At 45.9% G+C, this 23,388-nt stretch overlaps 1 protein-coding gene across 1 annotated transcript; it reads left to right on the top strand.

The window, feature by feature from the left end:
* The first annotated feature begins 2,804 nt into the window (after positions 1 to 2,804).
* Positions 2,805 to 4,286, top strand: LOC138820080 (PRAME family member 12-like). Its single transcript, XM_070011725.1, has one exon. The coding sequence runs from the start codon at positions 2,805 to 2,807 to the stop codon at positions 4,284 to 4,286; it is 1,482 nt and encodes a 493-aa protein (XP_069867826.1).
* The last annotated feature ends 19,102 nt before the right edge of the window (positions 4,287 to 23,388 follow it).

Genomic DNA, 23,388 nt, shown 5'->3' with positions numbered 1-23,388 from the left:
TTCGGCTCCTCTCTTCTGGAATCTCTTCTCAGCATCAGAGTAAAAGCCAGGACATAAGAGCATTCTCCAGGGCCACAGACCCAAATGTTCAGCGTGGGTGGAAGAGACAGGGCTTATTGAGCAACCTGAGCAACTCTCTTTTTACTTAAGACCCCAGCTCAGTTCTGCAACTTAGCCCTTGACCTAAGCCAGCCACAGACAGTCCTGGGAACCCTGGATGCCAGGATCTCGAAGTATCTGAAATAGCCTTGCACAGACTATCCTGGGAACCAGAGATGCTAGGATGTCAAGGTATCTGAAATTCCAGAACAGCCTTCCTGGAGTCTGGTGACCATTCTCTGAACTGGACACCCTGCAGTTTAGCATGCATCCTCTTGAAGACTCCCTTGTGCAAGGCAACCAGTGCAAATTACGTCTGGATCTAACCAACAACCTGTTTCTGGTCCTTTCTCTCTGTGTAGTGCGCCAATCATACTATGGAGTTGTTTTATGATTTTCCCATGGTGTGTAGTGATTTGTTACAAGATGCTATGATGTATGCAAAGCCCCTGCCTTCCCTAAAAAGTGTACAACAGGTGCTGTAACCCTGGGCTTGGGGCCGCCTCTCAGCATTGTAGGCTGCTGACTTGTACACAGCGGGAGGGGGGAGAGGGGTTGAGAGGGGGAGGGCAATAGGGAGACCAAGCTTCAGTTTGCAATAAAGACTCCTTTGCTTTTACATTGGTGACAGTCTCTGGTGGTCTTTTGGGTAAGGATTTCCGAATCCAGCTTTACCTTATGATCCTGAGATTTTCAGGTCAATTGTAGCTCTGGAGCCCCAGGTGTTTCTGGGTACTTTCGGGGTACATGTGTCCTGTGCACCCACCATCAGAAATCTCAAATGAATTCTGCCTAGAAAGAACTCAAATACGATCTTGTCTTTCTAAATCGTTGTAAGCAAACTTCTGACTGTGTACAGTTTTCTATGTCTACACATCAATTAATTCATTTCCAAAGAAAAAAGAACAGTAAGCAGAAGGATGTCATTTCTCAGAATCCAAAAATCAGAGTACTGCTTCTGCCCAGAATTCTAGCCCCTAAACCACTTAGAAATCTGAGAATCACAGTTCAAAGACAGCTGGTCAGGAAAGTCCACGAGACTCTCATCTCTAGTGAACCACCAGAAAACCAGAAGTGGAGCTGTGGGTCAATGTGGTAGAGTACTGGCCTTGAGCAAAAGAGCTCTGCATTCAAAGTCAAGATCAGTAACAACAACCCAAAGAGAATAAGTCACCCCTCAGGCTCAGGCTGGTGGCTCACACCTGTAATTATAACTAGTCTGGGGATCACAATCTGAGGATCACAGTTCACCTTCAATCTGGGCAAGAGCCTCTTAGACTCTTATCTCCAATTAGCCACCAAAAGCTGGAAGTGGAATCTGTGGGTCATGTGGTAGATTGCCAGCTTTGAATGGAAAGAGCTGGGGGACAGACAGTGCCAGACCATGAGTTCAAATCCCACTAGAAGCACACACACACACACACACACACACACACAGACACACACACACACACACACGCACATACACACACACACACACACACACACACACACACACACACTGAAAGAACAAAGAAGAGAAAACCAGAAAGCATGAAAAGAAGAAATAATCTTGCCTTCTTAGAGACTGAAAGCATTTTTTGAATGAATCAATAAAATAACTGAATTAATGAATATGTGTGTCCTGCTATGTGGATGATACTTACAAAGAGCAGTCAAATGCCCTTTCTTATCTTCCAAATCTGATGCTGAACCGCAGGGTTGGTGATATCAGCTGGGCCCAGCATGTACTGAACACAACAGGTTGAGACCTTAGAAAGAGAGAGGGCCTCTGTCCTGTCCTACAAAAGAAACTAGCTGCTGGCACCTAGTGTATCACTCTTGTAATCCCAGGCAAAGAGGAGGCTGAGCTCTGAGGTTCATGGTTCAAAGCCAGTGAGGCAGATGAGTTCAAGGGATTCTTGTCTCCAGTAAACCCACAAAAAACAGAAGTAGAGCTGTGGCTTGAGTGCTCGGCCATCAGCCTTGAGGGAAAAAGCCAAATGAAAACAAGAGGCCCTGAGTACTTGCATACAAAGAGAGAGGGGGCAGGAGGGAGGGAGGGATGGTGAGAGAGAAGGTGAGAGAGAGCAGAAAAAGGGATAGAAAAAGAAAAAAGGGACAGAGAGAGAGGGTGAGAGAAAAAGCAAGAGCAAGAAAGAGGGAGAGAAAGAGAGAAAAGAGAGAAAGGGAAAGAGGGAGGGGCAACGTAAGCAAAGGAGGACAGGAAGGAAGGAAGTGAAAGAATTTTCTAGAAAAGTGTTTGTGGATGCTATCAGATTGGGCTGGCTGATGTTCTTGGAACATTTGCAGGCTCAAGGCAGTGAAATATCTGTGGAACTTTCTCAAAGGGTTAACAAATAAAGGCCGGATGTGTGTGTGTGTGTGTGTGTGTGTGTGTGTGTGTGTGTGTGTTACACATTTGAAATGGAAGCTGGGCTCAGTGGGTCCTGCCTTTAATCCTATCAGTCTGGGTAGAATCTCTGTTTAAATTAATCTAGATGGTTAGACCCAGACAGGGTGTGGTGGGTGTTACTCAGAAATCCCATCAGGATCTGCTCTCCCATTGGTAGATACACAGAGGGGAGGGTGGGGCTAGGATATAAAGATACCAAACAGCCAGAAAAGAGCAGAAGCCTGGAGTCTGCTGTGATTGCCTGGCCCTACTGAGATTCAGAGTGTCCTGCACACCTGGTCCATATCTACTCCACTTCTGGCCCGTGAAGATGAGCCGCAGAACCCTACCCTCGCTCCAGTATCTGGCCATGCAGAGTCTGCTGAGCAACCAGGCTCTGGCCATCTCTGCCCTGGAGGATCTACCGGTGTTGCTGTTCCCTTTGCTGTTCGTGGAGGTCTATGCCAGGGCCCACACAGAGATGCTGAAGGCCCTGGTGCAGGCCTGGCCCTTTCCCTGCCTCCCCCTGGGGGACCTGGCAGAGTCTCCAGACCTGGAAACCTTCAAGGCTGTCCTGGATGGGCTCGATCTGCTACTGGCCAAGAAGGAGCGCCCCAGTCGGTGGAAACTGCAAGTCCTCGACCTGCGGAATGAGCACCCCAATATCTGGATACAGGGCTACCCTTCAATGGCCCAAATCTCTTATCCAGATGTCCTGACTGGCAAACCAACAGAGAGCTGTGGTTCAATGATGACTGAAGAGCAGCCCTTGATGGTCATCAGGGATCTCACCATCAAAGATGGCGCCCAGAATGCTCTCCAAGCCTACCTGCTCCAGTGGGCCAGGAAGAGGAAAGAACGAGTCCAGCTGTGCTCCAGGAAGCTGCAGATTCTGTCTGGCTCCATCTATAAAATCCAGAAGGCTCTGGGTGTGGTGAGACTGGACTCCATCCAGGAGCTGCTGGTGAGTAATTTCCCATGTCAAGAACTTCTGAAAACATTTGCCCCTTACCTGGGCCACATGAAGAACCTTCACATCCTCAACTTCTCCAAGATGTGTGGCAGCTTCTTCACTTCCAGCTCCAGGAATGGCTGGTGTTCCTGCAAATTTGGGGCACAGCTGGGGCAGCTGCAGCATCTGCAGGAGCTTTATGTACACGATGTCTGCTTCCACTACGAACAGCCGCCCTCCATCCTCAGGATGCTGACGTCCTTAAAGACCTTGTCTCTGAGTTCGTGTCTGCTGAGCGAAGCTCACCTGAGGTTCCTGTTCCAGTGTCCCTGCACCAAACAGCTCAAGCACCTGCGTCTGAGGAGCCTGTCCACGGTCTGCTTCAGTCTTGAGACCCTGCTAGACCTGCTGCATGGAGTGGCCGGCACCTTGGAGACCCTGGCCCTTGAGGACTTAGCCTTCACAGATGTCCAGCTCTCGGCCATCCTGCCCGCCCTGTGCCAGTGTTTCCAGCTCAGGTTCTTCAGCTTCTATGGAAACCACATCTCCATGGCCGCCCTGAAGATCCTCCTGTGCCACACGGCCCAGATGGGTCATTTGAGACGAGGGCTCTATCCTGCCCCTCTGGAGAGCTACTACCCTCAAAATCAGTGGCCATGGGACATCCACCCGGAGAGATTTGCTCAGGTTCTTGCTGTCTTGGCACAGACTTTGAGGGACATGGGACCAAGCCATAAAGTCCAGATCTGTACCAAATTCAGTCATTACCTGAACAAATACCGATTCTGTACCCTGAAGTCAAATGGCTCCTGGCTGCTCACAGAAGAGCATCTTTCTGGCCTTTCTACTCTGTCTTTGTAGTTGTGCACCTCTCTTCTAGAATTGCTTCCTAGCAGCAGAAATGAAAGCCAGGAAGAGCATTCTCCAGGGGGCACAGACCCCCGTGTTCAGTGTAGATGGAAGAGACAGGGCATCTGGTCCTGAGTTTGTCAGTTCAATTGTAACTCTGGAACCCCAGGAGTTTGTGAGTGCTTTGGGGTTCCATGTGTCCTGTGCACACAGCAGCAGGAATCTGGAGTCAATTCTGCCTGGAAAGAACTGGATCATGATTTTGTTTTTCTGAATGGTTGTAAGAAAACCCCTAAGTTGTAGAATAATCCCTTACCATCTATAATTTTCTGTATCGATCAAAAATAAAAAAATGAAAAAGCATGAGTAGAAAGATATCATTTTTCAGCACCAAAGAATGAGGAGTGTGCATACCTAGAACCTTAACTCTGCAAGTCGGAGATCTGAGCGTTTCCATACATAGGCAGCCTGGGCACAGACATCTTTGAGACTCTTATCTCTAGTGAACCTCCAAAAGTGGCCAGAAGTGGAGCTGTGGCTCAAGTAGTAGAGTTCTGGCATTGTGAACCAAAGCTCAGAGATAGCACCTAGATGCAAGAACTGGCACAAATACACAAACAAATAAACCCTTACCCAAGGTCTAGAATGGGGATTAAAAAGAAACTTGCAAGAAAGGAAGGGAGGGAAGGATATAGGGAGAGAGGGAGGGAGGGAGGGAAGGAAGGAAGGATGAAGAAGAATAGGAAGGGATTCAGAGAGGGAAAGAACTCCAGAGAAAAGATTTCCTGCAGGCTTTGTGGATGTTATCAATTCGGATGACTTCTCTCCTTGCAGGCTTTGCAGTGGAACATCTGTGAGAATGTCTGGAGGGATTAAGGAATAAAAGTGGAGGTCATTTTGATAAAGTGTGATTTACAATACAGAGAGAAGCTGGGCTGTGTGGGACAGGCCTTTAAACCTATCCCTTTTTGGTTAAAATCAATATTTGAATTAATCTCAAGTGCAAAAGCCAACCAAGGTGTGCATGGTGTGTCTCAAAAATTCCATCAGAAGCTGCTCTCTCATTGGCAGGTATGCAATGGTGAGGCTGGGGTTGGGCTTGAAAGATATCTAGGGATCAGAGAACAGAAGAAGAATTCTGGATTGCACAGTGAGTGCCTGGCCCTGTTGGGATTCAGAGAGCCCTGCACACCTGGCCCACATCTGGTCCATCAAGATGAGCATTGGAGCCCCACCCTCGCTCCAGCATCTAGCCATGCAGAGTCTGCTGAGCAACCAGGCCCTGGCCATCTTTGCTGTAGACGATCTTCCTCTGCTGCTGTTCCCTTCACTGTTCATAGAGATCTATGCCCAGGGCCACACAGAGGTGCTGAAGGACCTGGGGCAGGCCTGGCCCTTCCCCTGCCTCCCCCTGAGGGATCTGGCAGAGTCTCCCGACCTGGAGACCTTCAAGGCTGTCCTGGATGGGCTGGATCTGCTACTTGCCAAGAAGGAGCTCCCAGGCAATGTAAACTACAAGTTATCAATCTGTGGAGATATGGACATGGGGGTATGTCTCCATGCCCGCATCGTTCCTCCAGATGTTCTGACTGACAGGCGAGCTGTAAATCACTGCTCAGCAAAGACTGCAGAGAAACCCTTGGTGAAAATAGTGCATCTGCTCATCGAAGATGGCGCCCAGGATGCTCTCCAAACACACCTGCTACACTGGGCCAGGGAGAGGAGAGAATGAGTCCAGCTGTGCTCCAGGAAGCTGCAGATTTGGTCTGACTCCATCTCTGAAATCCAGAAGGCTCTGCTTGTGGTGAGGCTGGACTCCATCCAGGAACTGGTGGGGAGTGAATTTTGGCATCCAGGAATTAGGAAAGAACTTGCTCCTAACTTGGGTGGAATGAAGAACCTTCACATCCTCAAGTGTCCCAATACGGGTGGCGACTTGGACCCTCACCCTCACAAGGAGTTCCAGTATCCCTGGATGATCAGGGAGCATCTAGGACAGCTGCAGCATCTCCAGGAGCTTCATGTGCATCACATTGTCTTGCTTAATGCAAATATACCCACCATCATCAGGAGCCTGCCGCCTTTGAAGACCTTGTCTCTGACTTCATGTCTTCTGAAGGTGTTCTGCCAAGGTCACAGGCCCCCCTCCAAGAAGACCACCAAGAGTCAGACTCTATAGCTGTTTTATCTAAATGGGCTGCAGCTCAGGCCTCTTCCTACACTCCGACACAGCGGAGCCTAGGAGGAGAGCCCCGAGCTAAGGATTTGCAGGTCTTATAAAGGCACACAATCAACGAGGTATTTTGATTACCACCATATGTTGCTTTGCTAGATAGAAACAAGCAACAAGTGGTCACTGCCTCAAACTTTAACCTTTCATTCCCCTCCTTGACTTATGGTCCTGAGCCACAATCTTGTAGCTCTGGCCCGAAACTAAACTCCAACAGCTCTTGATCTTGAATGAGTATACCAATAACAATCAGTCCATTTTTCTTTTCTTGAGGCGTATGCGGAGTGGTTGGGTAGGATGCTTGGAGACTTCCCATGTTTCTCCATGGTCGTCCAGGGCAAAGGGGTCAGCCGGTCTGGCATGGGAGCAGTGGATCCAAGCAGCAATGCCATCCACCTTAAGAGCAGTGGGTGTAGCCAGTAGCACCATGTAAGGTCCCTTCCACCATGGTTCCAGAGATTTCAAGTTGTGCCTTCGAACAAACACCCAGTCCCCTGGTTTAAACAAATGGGGGGGGGGGTAGGAATAGAAGCAGAACCTTATAATGCTCTAAGCTGGGGCCACATATGCCCCAGCTGTAAATAGTCAAGCTTACACAGAAATTCAGTATCATCCAAATCAGCAAGCAATTCAGTCTGAAGGCTAGGGATAATGGGTGGAGGCTGTCCATACATTATTTCAAAAGGAGTAAAGCCAAGCCGATAGGGTGAATTTCTTAGTCTTAACAAGGTGAAAGGAAGGAGTGATACCCAGTCTGCGCCAGTCTCTAAGGCCAATTTAGTTAAGGTCTCTTTTAGAATCCCATTCATACCTGCCCTGAACTCTGGGGTCTATAAGCACAGAGCAATTTCAAATCCATCCCCAGTGCTGCGGCTATTCCCTGACTTACTTTTGAGCCAGTACATTGTCTGACCCGATGGTGGATGGGAAGCCATACCTGGGTAGGATTTTTTCCAGGATCTTCTTAGCCATGATGTTCGTGGTCTCATGCTTTGTTGGGTAAGCTTCAACCCATACTGAAAAGGTGTCTACAAAAACTAGCAAATATTTATATCCAAATTTTCCAGTTTTAATTTCTGTGAAGTCTACTTCCCATTACACACCTGGCCTATCTCCACCGAGGCAAGCTCTTTTGGAACCGGTTGATTGGGGGCATTGGTGAGCTGACAGGCTTTGAAATTTTTTTTTTAATTGTATTTTATTTTATTTGAGAACATACTGTACAGAGGGGCTACAATTACATGGGCAGGATAATGCATACATTTCTTACCAAGCATTGCAGCCTCCTCCTTTGTTTACCCTTCACCTCCCTTCCCAGCTTCCCCCCTCCCCCCACCCAATTATACCCTCCTCCCCCCCCACACCGACATTGTAAAGTTGGTTTTGACATGACATTTTGTACTTCTCATTGTTGTAACAGGTCCACCTGAATCCTTAAACGACTTGTTTGTCCCCATCTCCTCCACATGTTATACTGACATCAAATATAGCGAAAGCGGGGGTTACACTGTGGGGGAGGGACATACAAAGCAACAAAGAAATAATCTTATAAATGCGTTAGAAACACATGCATGAAAGAAACAAAAACATTAAAATACATATTTAAGGGTTCGTTTTCCTAACATCACATTATCTGACCTTTTCTGCTTGACTCATACGTATACTAGATATTGCAAATAAGGGAAACCATGGGACCTATGCTTCTTTGGGCCTGGCTTACTTCACTTAATATAATTTTTTCCAAGCCTTTCCATTTCCTAACAAATGGGGAAATGTCATTTTTTCTGATGGAGGCATAGAATTCCATTGTGTATATATACCACATTTTCTTGATCCATTCATCTACTGAGGGGCATCTGGGTTGGTTCCATATCTTAGCTATGGTAAATAATGCTGCAATAAACATAGTTGTGCTGGTAGCTTTAGTGTGGTCTTGTTTGTAAACATTTGGGTAAATGCCCAAAAGTGGGATTGCTGGATCATAGGGGAGATCTATGTGAAGTCTTTTGAGGAACCTCCATACTGCTTTCCAAAGTGGTTGAACAAGTTTACATTCCCACCAACAATGAAGTAAGGTTCCTTTCTGTCCACATCCCCTCCAGCATCTGTTGTTGTTAGAGTTCTTGATTTTTGCTGTTCTAACTGGAGTGAGGTGATATCTCAATGTTGTTTTGATTTGCATTTCTTTTATGGCTAGGGATGTTGAACATTTCTTCATGTGTCTATTGGCCATCCTTCTTTCTTCTTCAGAGAAGTTTCTCTTTAAGTCTTTCGCCCACTTATTTATTGGGCAGTTGTTTCTTTGAGGATTTGTTGTTGGGTGGTTTAATTTTTTGAGTTCCAAGTATATTTTAGATATGAGACCCTTGTCCGTTGTATGGCTAGTAAAGATCTTCTCCCAATCGGTGGGCTTTCTATTGATCTTGCTAGCTATGTCATTTGCCCTGCAGATGCTCTGCAGACACTAATTGTTGGGGATTTTAACACACCACTCTCCCCACTAGATAGATCAACTCGGCAAAAACTCAACAGAGAAACCGCAGATCTAAACAGCTGCATAGATCAACTAGACTTAACAGACATTTACCGAACATTTCACCCAGCAGCATCAGAATACACGTTCTTCTCAGCAGCACATGGAACGTTTTCTAAAATAGACCACATTTTAGGCCACAAAGCAAACTTGTCTAAATTCAGAAACATTGAAGTTATACCTTGCATTCTCTCTGACCACAAGGGAATAAAATTAGAACTCAACACCAAAAGCCACCAAAGAAAGTCCAGTATCACATGGAGGCTGAACAACAACTGCTGAATCATGAGTGGGTCATGGAAGAGATTAGAATGGAAATTCAAATGTTCATGCTATTCAACAAAAATGAACACACAAATTACCAGCTCCTCTGGGACACAGCAAAGGCAGTACTCAGAGGCAAGTTTATAGCTCTGAGCTCCTACATCAACAAATTGGAGAGATCGGAAACTAACAATTTAATGACACATCTAAACCTCCTTGAAAAAGAGCAGCAAGATAAACCCCAATCCAGTAGATGGAAAGAAATAATCAAAATTAAATCAGAATTAAATGAATTAGAATCCAAAAAAACTATAGAAAGAATCAACAAAACAAAGAGTTGGTTCTTCGAAAAACTTAACAAAATTGACAGACCCTTAGCAAACCTTATCAGAAAAAGGAGAGAACACACCCAAATTAATAAACTCAGAGATGAGAATGGAAACATCACCACGGAAACAACCAAGATTCAGAACATTATAAGGGAATACTTCTCAAAACTTTATGCTAATAAGTTTGAGAACTTGACAGAAATGGACCTTTTCCTAGCAAATATTGACATGCCAAAACTAAACCAAGATGAGTTAAACCAGCTTAACAGGCCCATATCAAGCATTGAAATAGAAACAGCAATAAGAGACCTCCCAGCTAAGAAAAGTCCAGGACCAGATGGTTTTACAGTGGAATTTTACAAGGCCTTCAAAGCAGAGCTCACACCAATACTCCTCCAACTCTTCAATGAAATTGAAAGAGAAAGCTCACTACCGAACACATTCTATGAAGCCATCATAACCCTCATCCCCAAACCAGGCAGGGACTCATCAAAGAAAGAGAACTATAGACCCATTTCTTTGATGAACATTGATGCAAAACTTCTCAACAAAATTTTGGCCAATCGACTTCAAAAATTCATCCAAAAAATCGTACACCATGATCAAACAGGATTCATTTCAGGGATGCAAAGCTGGTTCAATATACGCAAATCAATTAATATTATTCATCACATCAACAGGAGCAAGAATAAGAACCACATGCTTATCTCAATAGATGCAGAAAAAGCATTTGACAAGATCCAACACCCCTTTATGATGAAGGTTCTGGAAAAATTAGGAATCCATGGATCATTCCTCAATACAATAAAGGCTGTATTTGACAAACCTACAGCCAGCATTATACTCAATGGTGAAAAACTAAAGCCATTTCCTCTTAACTCAGGAACAAGACAAGGATGCCCACTCTCTCCACTTCTCTTCAATCTAGTATTAGAATGCCTAGCTACAGCAATAAGACAAGATGCAGACATAAAAGGGATCCAAATAGGGAAAGAAGAAATAAAACTCTCCCTCTTTGCAGATGACATGATCTTGTATTTAAAGAATCCCATAGACTCCACTCCCAAATTACTCAAGCTGATTCAAAACTTTGGCAAAGTAGCAGGTCATAAAATTAACCCCCAAAAGTCAATGGCTTTTCTATATGCCAATAATGAGAAAAGTGTGGCTGAAATTAGGAAAGCAACTCCATTTGTAATAGCCCCACAAAAAATAAAATACCTAGGAATTAACTTAACCAAAGAAGTAAAGGACCTCTATGATGAAAACTTTAAAATCTTGAAAAAGGAAATCAACACAGAACTTAAAAAATGGCAAAACCTCCCATGCTCCTGGATTGGCAAGATTAACATCGTGAAAATGGCAATACTTCCCAAGGCTATCTACAAATTCAACGCGATACCTATCAAAATTCCACCCTCATTCTTCAAGGAAATAGAAGAGGCAATCCAAAAATTCATATGGAACAATAAAAGACCCCGAATAGCAAAAACGCTCCTCAACGGAAAGAACACTGTTGGAGGAATATCAATACCAAATTTCAAACTCTACTATAAAGCCATAGTAATCAAAACAGCTTGGTATTGGCATAAGAACAGACCTCAGGACCAATGGAATAGAATTGAAAACCCAGAAATGAACCTACACACCTATGGCCATCTAATCTTTTATAAGGAAGCTAAAACAATAGAATGGAAGAAAGACAGCCTCTTCAGTAAATGGTGCTGGCAAAATTGGTTAACTACATGTAGAAAACTAAAGCTAGATCCTTATATATCACCCTGCACCAGAATCAACTCCAAATGGATCAAAGACCTTGAACTCAAAGCAGACACTCTGAAAACATTACAGGATGGAATAGGAGAAACCCTAGGTCTCCTTGGCTGAGGCCGAAATTTTCTGAATAGAGACCCGGAAGCACAACAAATCAAAGAAAGGTTGGACAAATGGGATTGCATAAGGTTGCAGGGCTTTGAATTTTTTAACAATGTCCTCAATAAGTTGATTTCCTTGCCTAATTTTTACTTCTGAGTGTCAGAGCAAGTCCTACATTCTTCGGGTTCCCATGTGAGAAACCCGATGGATTCTCTTAATAATCCCCTTGCCCAATCTTTGTGGCAAGGTAAGTTTCCTCTCACCAGTTTTCCACCAGTCTTTGTTTCCTTCTTTGTCTGGGGGTTTATAGGCCATGGGAATTTTCTTTATCCACTCCAAGTCTTCTTGGGAGTACTGAGGCTCAGGAGGCAAAGCTCATGGTCCTGGGTCTACTAGAGTCAGTAATTCTGCTCTGGGTTGGAGGGCTGCCTCCTTAGCTGCCTGATCAGCCCAGTTATTTCCTTTGGTTATAGAATCAGTTCCCTTTTGATGGCCAGGGCAGTGCATAATGGCAATATTTCCTGGTTCCCATATGGCCCGGATGAGGCTTTAAATTTCTTGTTTGTTTTCAATAGTCTTTCCCTCAGCTGTCAGCAGCCCCCTCTGTTGGTAAATGGCTCCATGTATATGGACAGTGACAAAAGCATACCGACTGTCTGTGTAAAGGTTTAGTCTCTTCCCTTTTCCCATCTGTAGGGCTTTTGTTAGTCCCATTAGCTCTGCTGTTTGTGCAGACATTCCCTGGGGAAGTGCTTCGGCCCACACTATCTCAGTGTCCGTGGTGACTGCTGTGCCCGTGTACCTTTTTCCATCTCGAATGAAACTGCTGCTGTCTGTGAACCAGGTATGCTCAGCATGCGATAGTGGATAGTCCAACAAATCTGGCCTCTTTTCCTTACCCCGCTCTCTCTTTTCACACTCAATTTCATGTTCTCGGTCCTTCCTTTCCTGTCTTTGCTCCTCTGTCTCTCTCTTATGTAGAGAGCTGCGAGAGGCCGCACCTGGAAGATGGTGCCGGCTTCCGCCCTCCGCCTTCTCGATGGCGAGTGCTCTCGTGGTAAACAACTCCTGATATGGCTAAGGCAAAGAATCTGGCTTGCTTCCGCGCACCTGAACCTATTGGTGGTTCCCACGTGGCGTATCAGGGTTGGCTACCCAGCGGGTACTTAAGGCTGTGGGGAATTCTCCCCGGGGTTGGGGTCACAAGATTAAAAAAAGGTCCTGAATAAACGGCAGAGAGAAGAGTCCGGTGTCGCATCTCCTTGCTGGTCGAGGCGGTAGCGACACGTGGTGGCCCATACGGGGACTCAGCCATAACCCCAACGAGGACTCAGAACTCTCTGCCGTCAGGGTGGTGCACCGGTAAGTCCCCAGGTAAAAGGGGAATCCGCGACAAAAGCGGGGGTAAGTCCCCAGGTAAAAGGGGAATCCGCCACAAGAGCGGGGAGTAAGTTCCCAGGTAAAAGGGGAATCCGCCACAAGAGCGGGGGGGGGGGGGGATTTTTGCTCTTCTCGGTAGATAAAGAGAGAGTGAGAACCCGGGGCTAGTCAATAGAGTAGCCAAAAGTGAAAGTAAAAGTTTGTTTACCAGCTTTAAATGTTTAAAACATGGGCGCTTCTTCTTCGCACCCAATTTTTTGGGCTCTCAATGAGCTACTGCACTCAAAAAAGTTAAAAATATAAAAGAGTACTTTAGAGAGATTTTTGAAGGAATGTGACACCGTTGCCCCATGGTTCACCGTCTCTGGAAGCCTCACGGTGGCCTCTTGGGAGAAACTAGGGAGGGACCTAGATTTTGCCTCTGAACAAGGAACGCTTAAGAGCGGAGTGAGACCAATATGGAAACTGATAAGAGGCTGTCTCGAGGACCAGCGTTGCAGTGAGGTGGTAGAGAATGGTCAGGCCGCCTTAGAAATGCTGCAGGAAGAAAGATCAGAAAGGGCAGACAGCGAAAAGGAGGAGGGGGGGGGGTCATACACTGATTTTGCTGAACTGGAGACCTCTGAGTCTACAGACTCAGAGGAACTACAATCATTCATAGAACAAATAGAAAAAACAAAGATAAGAAAGAGGAGGAAAGGGAAGGAGAGAGAGGACCCAGATAAAGACGAATGCACACCCTCCGTGTACCACCCCACACCTTCGGCCCCTCCGCTCTATGCGGAGGACCCCGGAAGTGGCAGCCCCGGCTGTTCTTTCAGCCCAGGCGTGTGGAAAGCGGTCAGAACCGAGTTACATCTAGCCTGTCCAATATTTCAGGATCCACAGGGACAGCGATATCATGAACCCTTAGATTTTAAGGTTATAAAACCTTTAGCTGAGTCTGTGCGGACATATGGAATCACAGCCTCCTTTACTGTAGCCCAGGTGGAGGCCCTAAACAGACATTGCATGACACCCGGTGATTGGAGTGGGCTCGCACGAGCTTGTTTGAGCCAAGGTCAGTATTTAGATTGGAAGGCCTTTTTGATTGAATTTGCTAGTGAAGAGGCTGCGGCCAATCAGGCTGGGGGAAACCCAGCTTGGGACAGAGATATGCTGCTTGGACAGGGGAGATTCGCCAATCAGCAGATAGGCTACCCGGTCCAAGTTTATGAACAAATCAATAAAATTGGCATAAAGGCATGGAAGGCCTTACCAAATAAAGGCGAGGTGAGTGGCAATCTCACCAAAATCCTGCAGGGCTCTATGGAGCCGTTTTCGGACTTTGTTGCTCGTATGGTCGAGGCCGCTGGCAGAATTTTTGGTGACCCAGACGCAGCCATGCCATTAATTAAACAGCTTGTTTACGAGCAGTGTACTAAGGAATGCAGAGCCGCCATAACCCCATATAAGAATAGGGGACTAGAAGCATGGATGAAAGTTTGCAGAGAGCTGGGCGGACCACTAACTAATGCTGGATTAGCTGCTGCTGTGGTGCAATTAACCCAGAAGAAAGGAGGAGGCTCAGGTGCATGCTTTAGATGCGGCAAGATGGGACACATAAAGCGTAATTGCCCTGAAAGAGGAAGTGTGATAGAAACAGGAAAGGGACAACAGCCTAAGCGGCTTGGGCTGTGCCCTAGATGTAAAAGGGGGAAGCACTGGGCAGTTGAATGCCGATCTGTGAAAGACATCAACGGTCGAACCTTAACGCAGGCCCATTCAAAAAACGGGCAGCAGGGCCCATGCCCTCAGGGCCCGCAAATATATGGGGCAGTCGAGAACCAGGACAGGAGCTACTACCCAGAACAGTGGCCGACCCTCCGGCACCCCAAGGACCGCGGAGAGCCACTGCGGGCTCAGCAGGACTGGACCTCCGTGCCACCACCAGACTCGTATTAACTCCCCGAATGGGGGTCCAGTTAGTTGACACAGACTTCCAAGGACCCCTTGAGCCTGGCACGGTGGGATTGTTGATAGGGAGGTCATCCACAATTCTGCGGGGCCTTAAGGTGCATCCTGGTGTGATTGACCCAGACTATACTGGAATTGTAAAGATTATGGTTGAATCTCCTAAAGGAATTTTAGCCATCTCCCCAGGAGATAGAATTGCTCAGCTTTTGATTTTACCCAGTTTACATGACCATTTTGCGGCTCAGCCCAAGCTAAGAGGAAAAGGGGGTTTTGGATCCACGGGAACAGACTTAACATTCCTGTCTCTTCATTTGGACCAAAGACCAGTTCTTGAACTCAATGTTGATAATAAGAAAATTTTGGGCCTTTTGGATACTGGGGCAGACAGGAGCATTATTGCCAGAAAAGATTGGCCATCAGGATGGCCTGTACAAGCGTCCTCCCAAACCTTACAAGGTCTGGGATATGCTAAGGCCCCTGACATGAGTGCGAGACAGCTGCACTGGAGTGATGAAGAAGGACATTCTGGTAGAATACAGCCTTATGTGTTAGAGCTCCCGGTTTCCTTATGGGGCAGAGACCTTATGAAAGAAATGGGATTTAAATTAAGTAATGACTATTCCCCTGCATCACAGGACATGATGGTGCGTATGGGTTATCACCCCAGTTTTGGACTAGGTAAATTTCTACGAGGGAACAAGGAACCTATTAAAGTGTACCAGAGAAACCACAGGCAGGGCTTGGGTTTTTCCTAGGGGCCACTGGGGGAGGGATCCCCATATCCTGGAAAACAGAGGAGCCGGTGTGGGTGCCTCAGTGGCCACTTTCCTCTGAAAAATTAACTGCCGCCAGGACATTAGTACAGGAACAGTTAACCCAAGGACACATTAAACCATCAGTATCCCCGTGGAATACACCCATTTTTGTTATTAAAAAGAAGTCCGGAAAATGGCGTTTGTTACACGATTTACGAGCCATCAATAACCAGATGCAAATTATGGGCCCCGTACAACGAGGCCTACCTTTGCTTTCTTCCCTGCCGGCCTTTTGGCCCATTATTGTGATTGATATAAAGGATTGTTTTTTTTTCCATTCCCCTGCATGATCAAGACAGTGTGAGGTTTGCTTTTACTATTCCCTCCTGCAATCATGAGGAGCCAGATAAAAGATATGAGTGGGTAGTTTTGCCTCAGGGGATGGCCAATAGTCCTACTATGTGCCAACTTTATGTGGATGAAACTCTTGCCCCTCTTAGACAAAAATATCCCAAATTAAGATGCATTCATTATATGGATGATATTTTACTAACAGCAAAGAGTAAACATATGCTGGAAAAGGCGTATGTGGATTTGATTGAGATGCTAAAGCACAGAGGACTGTCTATAGCTCCTGAAAAGGTACAGCAGGACCAGGTTATAGATTACTTAGGAGCGAAAATATGTAAACATTGCGTTACTCCACAAAAGGTAGAGTTGAGAAAAGATAATCTAAAAACCTTAAATGATTTTCAAAAATTGTTAGGAGATATTAATTGGGTTAGAAGCTATTTAAAGCTACCAAATTATGAGTTGAGACCCCTTTATGCTATATTACAAGGAGACTCTGCTTTGGATTCTCCTAGACAGTTAACCAAAGAGGCAAGAGAGACTTTACATAAGATAGAAGAGAGATTACAAAATGCCTGCTTACAGAGAATACAGGAAGACAAGAGTATTACCCTGTGTATACTCCCTACCTTGTCTCAACCTACTGGGTTGTTGTGGCAAGAAGGCCCGCTGTTTTGGATTCACCCGAAAATATCACCGGCCAAGTCCATTGAATATTACCCTACTGCTGTGGCTGGTGTTGCACTCTCTGGAATTCAACAATGCTTACAGTATTTTGGAATTGCCCCGTCTATCATTATAGTTCCTTACACCAGCCATCAAGTTCAAACTTTGTGTGCTACTATAGATGATTGGGCTATTTTACAATGTAGCTTTACTGGACAAATAGACAACCACTTTCCAAAACATCCCCTTTTGGGGTTTTTCAAGGAACACCCAATTATCTTTCCTAAGGTAATGACTTCTCAACCTATTGTAAGTGCCCCTAATGTATTTACTGATGGCTCAAAAACGGGATGTGGTGTATACATAGTTGAGGCACAACGACCGGTACAACACCAGTTTCAGCCCGGTGCTCCTCAGATGGTAGAGTTAAAAATTGTTATAAAAGTTTTTGAAGCATGCCCGTTTTCTTTTAATTTAATATCTGATTCTGCTTATGTTATTAATGCTCTCAAGGTTTTAGAGGTTGCCAGACCTATTAAGAGTTCCAGTCCGGTTGGTCCATTGTTTCAACAATTACAACAGTTGATTTGGCAGAGGAAATCATGCTTTTATCCCTTGCATATTCGGGCTCATACGGGCCTGCCAGGACCCCTGGGCAAAGGAAATGATGTAGTGGATCAATGGACCAGACAAGAATGGGTATTTATTAGCTCTGCCTTAGACAGAGCCAAAACCTTTCATAAAACATTTCATGTTAATGCAAAAGCACTACAACAAAAATTTCAAATTTCTCGAGCCGATGCGAGACAGGTGATATTAGACTGTCCTCGATGTGTAATTTATCAGCATCCGCCTAGTGTTGGGGTTAATCCCCGGGGTTTGCTCCCGCTAAAAGTTTGGCAGATGGATGTGACTCACATCTCTGAGTTTGGACACCAAAAATATGTACATGTGTCTGTGGACACCTGTTCAGGTGTTATACATGCCACGTCCTCGGCTGGAGAAAAGGCACGCAATGTTATTGCCCATTGTTTGGAGGCCTGGGCAGCCTGGGGAAAACCTTATCAACTTAAGACTGACAATGGACCTGCGTACACAGGACAACAGTTTGCCTCCTTTTGTCATCAAATGGAGGTGCAACTTATACATGGTTTGCCTTACAATCCCCAAGGCCAAGGCATTGTGGAACGTGCTCACCGCACGATAAAAGAGTGCCTACAAAAACAAAAGGGGGGAATTGGCCATGGCCGTACCCCAAAGGAAAGACTTTCTCTTGCTTTATTTACTATTAATTTTTTAAATTTGGATGCTCAGAGTCAATCCGCAGCAGATAGACATAATGAACCTTATGGCCCAGCAAAAGGGATGGTAAAATGGAAGGATGTCTTGACAGGGCTCTGGCGTGGGCCCGATCCCGTACTGACATGGGCACGAGGCTCTGTTTGTGTTTTTCCTCAGGACCAACAAGATCCGGTGTGGGTGCCTGAACGCCTCACTAGAAAAGCCCAGTGTGAAGAGGCACGAGATGCGGGGGGTGATGGTCCTCCTGCTTATCCTTGCGATGGTGCAACTGGGAAGACCAGTACCGAGATGGGGAACCCTGTCTGTGTTCCCGAGACCGATGCCCATACGACATGATGCATAACTGTTTCCTTGATTACAGCCTCTTCGGGTTCTGGTACCGTGACTGGTGTTGTGGCAACTGCTACAGGTTGCGGCGGCCAAAGTGTTAAACCTAAATCTTCTATTACTCACAGGCCTACCTCTGTGCGTGTATCCCCCATTTTTGTTCATTGTGAGTATGGAAGAACTTACCTTGTGCATTAACCCAATGCTGGAATGCCTCAAAGTTTAAATATGCTTTAGTTACCCGAATGCCTCGTTGGGTGTCTGTGCCTGAGGATGCTCCTAATGCTATGACCCAATCATCTTAAGGAGAAGGGCTGGGAAGGTGGCTCAGTGGTAGAGCACTTGCCTTGCATGCCTGAGGCCCTGGGTTCGATTCCTCAGCACCACATAAGCAAGAAGAGAAAAAAGCCGGAAGTGGCGCTGTAGCTCAAGTGGTAAGAGTGCTAGCCTTGAGCTGAAGAGCTAAGGGACAGCGCCCAGGCCCAGAGTTCAGGCCCAGGAAAAAACCTATTCAAAAAAAGCTGCAAATTTGTCTAAACAGTTGTTTAGTTATCTTTTAGGTAATTGAACTGGGGAGTTCGACAGCCTGATGGAACAGCTCAGGGTTGCCATCGTCATGGTGAACTCGACCCGAGTGGATGCCGGATTGGCGGAGGGGTTATCTTCATGGATCTCCGCTGCTATGATTCATCTCAAGGAGGGGGCGGGTTTGGGAGCCCTGACAGGCCTCCTGGTGTTAGCCTCCTTGGTATGTCTGTGGTGCATTTGCCAAATTAGAGGTTCTCAGCGTCGCAGTGCAGCCATGATTATCCAAGCCTTTACAGTCATTGGAGCAGGTCAGTCCCCCTAAGCGTGGCTTGCCACCCTAAAACAATGAACACAGATTGCAAAGCCAAAGTACTGCAGTCGAGAGGCATGAGTTTTGCCCTCGAGGAGAGCATGTTTGATTGCACACGGGTTCGATTCGCCTTTTCCCGTCCTTGTGAAAAACGAATCAATGGACAGGCTGAGTCATCCCTAGAGAAGGCGCCCTCTGGGAGAAGGCTTGTATGCAGTCCTTGCAATTGCACAACAGGGATCAGACCTCTGTTCTCATCTGTGTTCTTTAAACAAAAAAGGGGGAACTATAGAGAGCTGCGAGAGGCCGCACCTGGAAGATGGTGCCGGCTTCCGCCCTCCGCCTTCTCGATGGCGAGTGCTCTCGTGGTAAACAACTCCTGATATGGCTAAGGCAAAGAATCTGGCTTGCTTCCGCGCACCTGAACCTATTGGTGGTTCCCACGTGGCGTATCAGGGTTGGCTACCCAGCGGGTACTTAAGGCAGTGGGGAATTCTCCCCGGGGTTGGGGTCACAAGATTAAAAAAAGGTCCTGAATAAACGGCAGAGAGAAGAGTCCGGTGTCACGTCTCCTTGCTGGTCGAGGCGGTAGCGACACCCAGGCCCCACACATACAAACATATGGCACACACACACACACACACACACACACACACACACACACACACACACACACACACACACACACAATCTAAATACCTAAAGATCATCAGGGAAATGGGGCTCAGAGAACTTGCTTACTGAGTTCAAATCCCAGTACTGGCACAAATCAAAAACCAAAATAAACTCTAAAAGAAATTACATAATGACCAGCACAATTTATTCTGTCAATCAATCCATAAACTTACTTTCAAAAGAAAGAAAAGAATAGGTAGAAGGATAGTGTTTCTCCGCACCAAAGTGTAAAGGTTTCTGAAGAATAGGTAGAAGGATATTATTTCTCCACACCAAAGTGTAAAGGTTTCTGAGGCTAGATAGCCACATGGTTCAGGCAGAAGGGAGTTCACTTGGGAGAGGCCATCTTCTGGCCTGCAGGATATATTGGTGTGTAGAGAGCCAACATATTCTGGGGAGATTAATTATATATGAGAGAGTAGGAGGAGTGTTGCTGCAACCAATGTGGAAGTGACCTCAGAGCCTGGGGCTAATGTTTGGCAACTTGTAGCGAGAGCATGATGTACTAGTTAAGAATAACCACTCAGAAACTAGGGCTAGACTGGAGCAGGCAAAGATCCGGTGGGAGGCCTTGATCATTCCTGTAACTGGTCTAGCTAGAAGCTTGGATTACTGAAGTCAGGACTATAGTGTACAGACAGGAGACCCACTGTAAACACAAATAGCAGGTAACAAGGTCAAGAATAACTCCCTGAGCCACACGGCGAGGCTGGGCCATTTGAGATGAGGGCTCTATTCTGCCCCTCTGAAGAGCTACCTTTGAGGGGCTTGGTGGCTAGGGAACATCAACCCTGAGAGATTTGCCCAGGTTTGGGCTGGTTTAGTCCAGGCATTGAGTGGCATGGAGATATCCCAGAAGGTCCAGATCTGTATCAATTTCTGTTATTAACAAAACAAATGCCACTTCTACAGCTTGGGCCCAGATGTTTCCTGTGTGGTCACAGAGGAGGTCTTGCTGGCCTTTCTACTCTGCCAGTGTAGTAGGGTGCTTCTCTCCTGGAATCTCTTCTTGTCATCAGAAATGAAAGCCTGGACAGAAGTGCATTCTCTAGGGGGCACAAACTCCATAGATCAGCACAGGTGGAAAAAACAGGGGGTCTTGTTCTTAGCTTATCAGTTCAATTGTAGCTCTGGAACTCCAGGAGTTTCTGAGTGCCCAGGGGGTACATATGTTCTCTGCACCCAGCATCAGGAATCTGCAGTGAATGCATCCTGGAAACAACAAGAACACAATCTTGTTTTTCTTTTTTGTTTTTTTCTTTTTTGGTCAGTCGTGGGGCCTGAACTCTGGGCTTGAGTGCTATCCCTCAGCTCTTCAGCTCAAGGCGAGTGCTCTACTGCTTGAGCCACAGTGCCACTTCTGGTTTTCTAGTAGTTTATTGGAGATAAGAGTCTCGGACTTTTCTTGCCCGGGCTGGTTTGACCCATGATCCTTAGATCTCAGCCTCCTGAGTAGCGAGGATTACAGGCATGAGCCACCGGCGCCAAGATGATTTTGTTTTTTTAATGGTTTTAAGTAAGCAAAGCTCTCCATTGTGGGACAATGTGTATAATTAATATGTATAGTTTACTGTATCAGACAATGAAAAATAAAAAGAATGGAAAACCATGAGTAGAAAGATGTTATTTCTTGTCACCAAAGAGAGTATTGCTTGTGGCTAGAATCTTTGCTACTCAGCAATTCTGAGAACTGAGGATCACATTGAAAAATCAGGCCGGGGAGGAGAGTTCTTGAGACTATCATCTGTGGTAAACCTCCAAATAACCTGGAAGTTGAGCTGTGGCTCTAGTAGTGTACTGCTGACATGGAGCACAAAAGTTCAGGGACAGCCCTGGTGACAAAGCTGGCACAAACCAACAAGCCTATGAACAAGAACAAACAGATATAGATCATGTTCTGTGGGAAAGTTACACGGTAAATTTCAACATCAAATACCATATGGCCTCTGTTGAGGGCAAGAGAACCCTTTCCACATCTCACACCTTTTGGAGTAAGTATTCTTAGTAGTTTACACCATAGTGATTGAGATATGATCAAATTTGCCTCGAGAATGCAGGCCACACTTCATTTGCTCTTCTACTGGAAATATTCAATTCCTGTCCACCCAGAAACACCAAAAATTTAAAAAAAAATGAAAGAAAGATTCACACTGGCATCTGGTAGATGCTGCCTGTAATTCTACTAGCCAAAGGCTAAGATCAGAGGATGGCAGTTAGAAGCTAGTCTAGCAGGAAAATCAGAGACTCTTTCTTTTAAATTATTAAATTATTTTCTTAAGTTGAGGTACAGGACTACAGTTTCATGATTCAAGTAATGACTACGTTTCTTCTTGTACAGTGTCACCCCATCCTGCATTCCTTTCCAAATGACATCCCACTAAAGCCAAGAGAATTCTTTCTCTTTCTCCAATATTTGGGGATGAGAATTTTCCGTACTTAAAGCTGTGCTGGTTGAGATTTGGTCACATGTGTCTGAAGCATGCAGATGACAGTTCCTTCGCACTTCTATATGAAGAATTCACTTTGTGCTCACCTAGACACATGTCTCTTGCTTTTAATTTGATTCCGGAGACTGAGATCTGAGGATGTCAGTTAGAAACCAGCCAGGCAGGAATGCATGTGAGAATATTATCACCAAGAAACTTCTCACAAAAATTCTAGGATTCCTAGAATCCTGACTACTCAAGAAGTCTGAGATCTGAGGGTCACAGTTCACACACACACTGGGCCAGTAACAGGTGAGACATTTTTGGTTGTTTTTTTGGGGGGTCCGGTTGTGGGGCCTGAACTCTGGGCCTGGGCGCTGTACTAAGCTCTTCAGCTCAAGGCTAGCGCTCTACCGCTTGAGCCACAGCACCACTTCTGGCTTTTTTCTTTTTGCTTATGTGGTGCTGAGGAATCCAACCCGGGGCCTCATGCACACAAGGCAAATGTTCTACCAATAAGCCACCTTCCCAGCCCAGTGAGACTTTTTTGGATTCAGGATTTCTGTTATGGCTCAAGTGGTAGAGCACTGTCCTTGACTTAAAGTAACACATAAGCAGCCCCTAGGCCCTGGGTTTAAGTCCCAGTCCAGCACAAGATTTAAAAAAGGAAAAGGCAGCCAGGAAAGAAAGAAGGGAGGGAGGGAGAAAGGAAGGAAGGAAAGTAGAAAGGAAAGCAGGGAGGGAGGGGGGAAGGGAAGAAGGAAGGAAAGGAAAAGAAAATTTCTTAGAGATATGTTGGTGGATGCTATAACATTGGGCTGGCTAATATTCTTGGAATCATTACAGCCTCAGGATAGTGAAATATCTGTGAATGTTTCTCAACGGATTAACATGTAAGTGTGGGAAATGCTTGTTTGACTGTGTTATAAATTTTAAATGGAAGCCTCACCAACCGGGTCACACCTATAATCCTATCAGTCTGCTTAGAACCAATGCTTCAATTAATCCAGCAGACTGGGTGTGATGGGAGTGTCTCAGAAATCCCATCAGAGGCTGCTCTCTGATTGGTAGATATGTAAGGGCGAGTGTGGGTTTTAGTTATAAAGATGCCCAGAGATGAGAGGAGAGCAACAGAATCCTGGGGCCTGCAATCAGTGTCCAGCAGAGAGCCTGCACTGCTGGCTCAAATCTGGTGCACATCCCATCC

The sequence above is a fragment of the Dipodomys merriami genome, unplaced genomic scaffold (genome assembly GCF_024711535.1).
Source record: "Dipodomys merriami isolate MVZ:Mamm:240054 unplaced genomic scaffold, mDipMer1.0.p SCAF_84, whole genome shotgun sequence".
NCBI lineage: Eukaryota > Metazoa > Chordata > Mammalia > Rodentia > Heteromyidae > Dipodomys > Dipodomys merriami.
This window is presented reverse-complemented; position numbering and strand designations above follow the sequence as displayed.

What these genes read in the sequence shown, in the direction of transcription:
- LOC138820080 (XM_070011725.1), top strand. Translation starts at nt 2,805, where the DNA reads ATGAGCCGCAGAACCCTACCCTCGCTCCAGTATCTGGCCATGCAGAGT.